Source organism: Leptonotus elevatus, chromosome 2, assembly GCF_054856555.1.
Source record: "Leptonotus elevatus isolate MCC_2025b chromosome 2, RoL_Lele_1.0, whole genome shotgun sequence".
In the NCBI taxonomy this organism is placed as follows: Eukaryota; Metazoa; Chordata; class Actinopteri; order Syngnathiformes; family Syngnathidae; genus Leptonotus; species Leptonotus elevatus.
In genome coordinates, this window is record NC_141240.1 from 19398000 (window position 1) to 19401422 (window position 3423).

The 3423-nt window shown below is 39.8% G+C and overlaps 1 protein-coding gene across 1 annotated transcript; it reads right to left on the reverse strand.

The window, feature by feature from the left end:
- Positions 1-776: 776 nt before the first annotated feature.
- Positions 777-2553, reverse strand: LOC147178704 (uncharacterized). Its single transcript, XM_086069790.1, has 2 exons — positions 1929-2553; positions 777-1550 (listed from the first exon to the last, which is right to left on the reverse strand). Exons 1-2 carry the CDS (start codon positions 2009-2011, stop codon positions 1304-1306), a joined length of 330 nt encoding a protein of 109 aa, XP_085925916.1. The 5' UTR covers positions 2012-2553; the 3' UTR covers positions 777-1303.
- Positions 2554-3423: the final 870 nt, after the last annotated feature.

Genomic DNA, 3423 nt, shown 5'->3' on the forward strand with positions numbered 1-3423 from the left:
AAGAAATATATAAAAATGAAACTGCCCGGGGTCCATTGGACCCCAAAAAACAGGAATAGGGTTAAAGTGACGTTGTAGGAGGAGAGGGAGGGGAAAAAAACTGCGTTTTCTCGCAAAGATTGCGAGATAACTCGAACGTTTTTTTTTTTGTTTGTTTTTAACAAGTTGATGTACTTCCGGGTCATCTTCCGTGTGACCAAAATCGACGAGGATGAAGCGTGTATCAGTGAGAAAGCTTCGTGGAAGCGTTCTTACTGCTACGCTCCATCCTCGTCGTTTTGGTCATACGGAAGGTGACCCGGAAGTACATCACCTCGTTCTGTTTGTTCCGAACACCTACAGTAGTTGAATAAATGGTGTCTGTAAGAGTAGCCAACTGAACTAAATGTACATTCAAGCATGCTTACTATTGTCGAGGCTTTAGCTAACGTAAACTATGAAATGAACTATTGAACCTGAAGTGAAGTATATTTTATTCTGATTTGATTTCACACACATGAACTGTGTAGGGGTTGCGGTTAACAGCCACGTTGCCATTGTGCCATGTCACTACTAAGCTTTCCATCCCAATCTGCAAACTGATCACATGATTGAAAGCTAACTGTACAGTTGGGAAAACAAGTAGCCGATGTGAAAAGTACTCTTTAGGTTAACCTGGATTTCTGTATAATATATACATCAATAAAACAAACATTTCAACTACCACACAAACCGTTTTCATGTTTTTATTTTGACACATGTAAACCATAACTTCACAACAAGCAGCAGTTGGGCAGATAGCTAACAATTATTATTATTATTTTAAAGACTTCAGGCTGTCACTACTAGCTGCGTTTTAACGTCATAAACATAAGCAAGGAGATTTAAACTTTCCATGTTTTAAACAGTGCTTCATGCTAACAAACGATGCAAAGCGCAGTAGAGGGTCAAACGAATAGCATCACATTTAAAATGATTTTTTTTAAACTTATTTAAAATTTTATGGATATTTAAAAAAATAAATATCACTGTAGTATAATACAAAACAACAGTATAATATGCATCAGCATAAACAAACATCCTTTGTACAAAGGAATATGGCTTTTTCTTCACAACAAACCTCAACGTGATCTTTTTTAGATCACTTTCAAGGAATATTAAGGCTTATGGTGCACTTTAAAAAAATATAATAATCAAGGCCCAATTTTGGGCCATTCAGTCATTGTGGAGTTAAACCCCCAAATAAAAAAAAGTTTAAAAATACAAAAAAAAAAGCTCAATTTCCACAGCTTCTATCGAAACAAAATGTTGAAAAATCCATCGGTCACTGGCAGCACAGCGGGGTGACATCATCAGCGGGTGAGGGGAACGCGCGCAGGGCCTCCCTGGACGATTTGGTGTAGCCGTTGTGGAAGATGAGGGCTTTCTTCACTGTGAAGAAAGACACCGTCTTGTCCCACGCGTCCAAACCCGAGCCGGACATCCCCGCGCTGAGTTGCCTCTGCAGGACCGAGCGCATCCTCGCTGCTTTGTCTGTGCACGTCCTCTCCATCAGCATCACCTTGGACATGCTGGGGTCGGGGGACATGTTGGAAAAGTCAATCTAGTGCAAGAATTCTATTTGACTTGAACCAGGAAATTCAATTGGTTGATCATGTATCAAACACCTGTTGTTAATTTGTTGTCCAAAAGTACTTAAACACTATAAAGTTGACGTTTACACAAGGTCAGATTACGTTCACTTTTAAATACAGTACATTGTACATTCATCCTTATATTTGACCCAAATCCCCAATAATCCCAATTTTAGGCCGCCTCTGTCTGTAGCATTACATCATCTGTATCTGAAACAGTAGGAAGTTGCTCCTAAAACTGTCACCAAATAGAGCCTTGAATTTACTGAACTTAATTACCGGTAAGCAAAACAGTTAAAGCACATCTACACTTACGTTGTGTGTTGCTCAATCATGCCAGCGTCCACGTTGTAGTCCAGACTGATGTCGACTTGGAGAAGATTTGGCTCGACAGCCATACCAGGTCCCCTTTTTATACCCTCTGCTGTCGATTTAATGCGGCGCCGGTTCTCACGGCATTCGGCCAATCACAAAGTGGCGTTATGACAATGCAAAATGGGTATAAATGAGCTGAATTCATCACATTCAAAGGCTTCAATCCAAACAAACAGGTGGGAGGCCACCCCCGACCCACCCTGCCTTACTTGGCCCCTTGTCAGCCCCAGCTCATGTGCGGTGGGAACACAGACCCAAACATCTGCTCCATAATGTCAAAATTCAACGACTGACCAAAATATGAATCAAGAAAGAATTAGCGGAAAGATAGAATTTTTGATTTAGCCCTTGTACACCAAACTTCAACACCCTGCTGAAAATGAGCCTTTTCACACTGCTGTTATGTTGCTTTCTTTAATAGGCCTACACTGGAAATGCTCATGGGGCAAAATGACCCACGGCCATATTTCTAAATATTATTTTCAAGATTTATGAGACTTAAAGCCTCCTTTTTATTCAGGAAGGATCAATTTGACAATCTAGGAAAAATTGTTAGCCTAATCATTGCTAGCTATTAGCACAATTGCCTAAATCAGCTAACTATTAGTGTAATTATAGATAAAGTCAGCTGTCTCAAAATCAGTAAATAAATATCATATTGCTAGCTAAAATGTTTTTTTTTTTAAATGTCTGTGTAAATTCTCACTTATAATGGTCATGGTAATCCAGAAAGGTTAAATCAACCCGATTTTACTTATCAGTTTTTGGTACTGGTGTAATGATTTTAAAATTACTATTATTACTCTGCTAGCCTTATTTTTCCATCTTCTAAAAAAAAAAAAAAAAAAATCTAGATTTAAAAATTGCTACTTGTGTTATATACTATTTTGATGAATACGAGTGGCTCACATTGACCCAACATTGAACATCGTTTGGTAAGAAACAGACACAACAGAATGATTCAAACGGCTCAATTTGACCCGCAACATAGTTTAGGCTTAAAATGTTGCATTGACTTTTTGTCACCTTGAACATTCAGGACAATCGTAGCAAATATTGCTAAACATGCATGAAGAACACAACGCACGCACACAGAAAAAAAGTGTCATCTCTATTTCAGTCTCCAGTTCACACGGTGAACTTCTCCCAAACTGACAATAGCTACCATGAGTCCAGATGGTGTGCCTGGAAGCGCTGTTGACAAGTCTGTGTTCCTCTGTGTGTGTGTGAGAGAGAGAGAGAGAGAGAGAGAGAGAGAGAGAGAGAGAGAGAGAGAGAGAGAGAGAGAGAGAGAGAGAGAGAGAGAGAGAGAGAGAGAGAGAGAGAGAGAGAGAGATTGGAGTGTGCATGGGTGGGGGCGTTGGTTCACTCAATATCTCTGTTGAATAGGGCACACTTCCTTTGTGCGGGCGGCCTCAGTGTCATTAACACTGTG

What these genes read in the sequence shown, in the direction of transcription:
- LOC147178704 (XM_086069790.1), bottom strand. Translation starts at nt 2,011, where the DNA reads ATGGCTGTCGAGCCAAATCTTCTCCAAGTCGACATCAGTCTGGACTAC. An exon ending in ATGATTGAGCAACACACAAC is followed by an intron (nt 1,551 to 1,928) that starts GTAAGTGTAGAT and finishes CCCCGACCCCAG; the next exon opens with CATGTCCAAGGTGATGCTGA.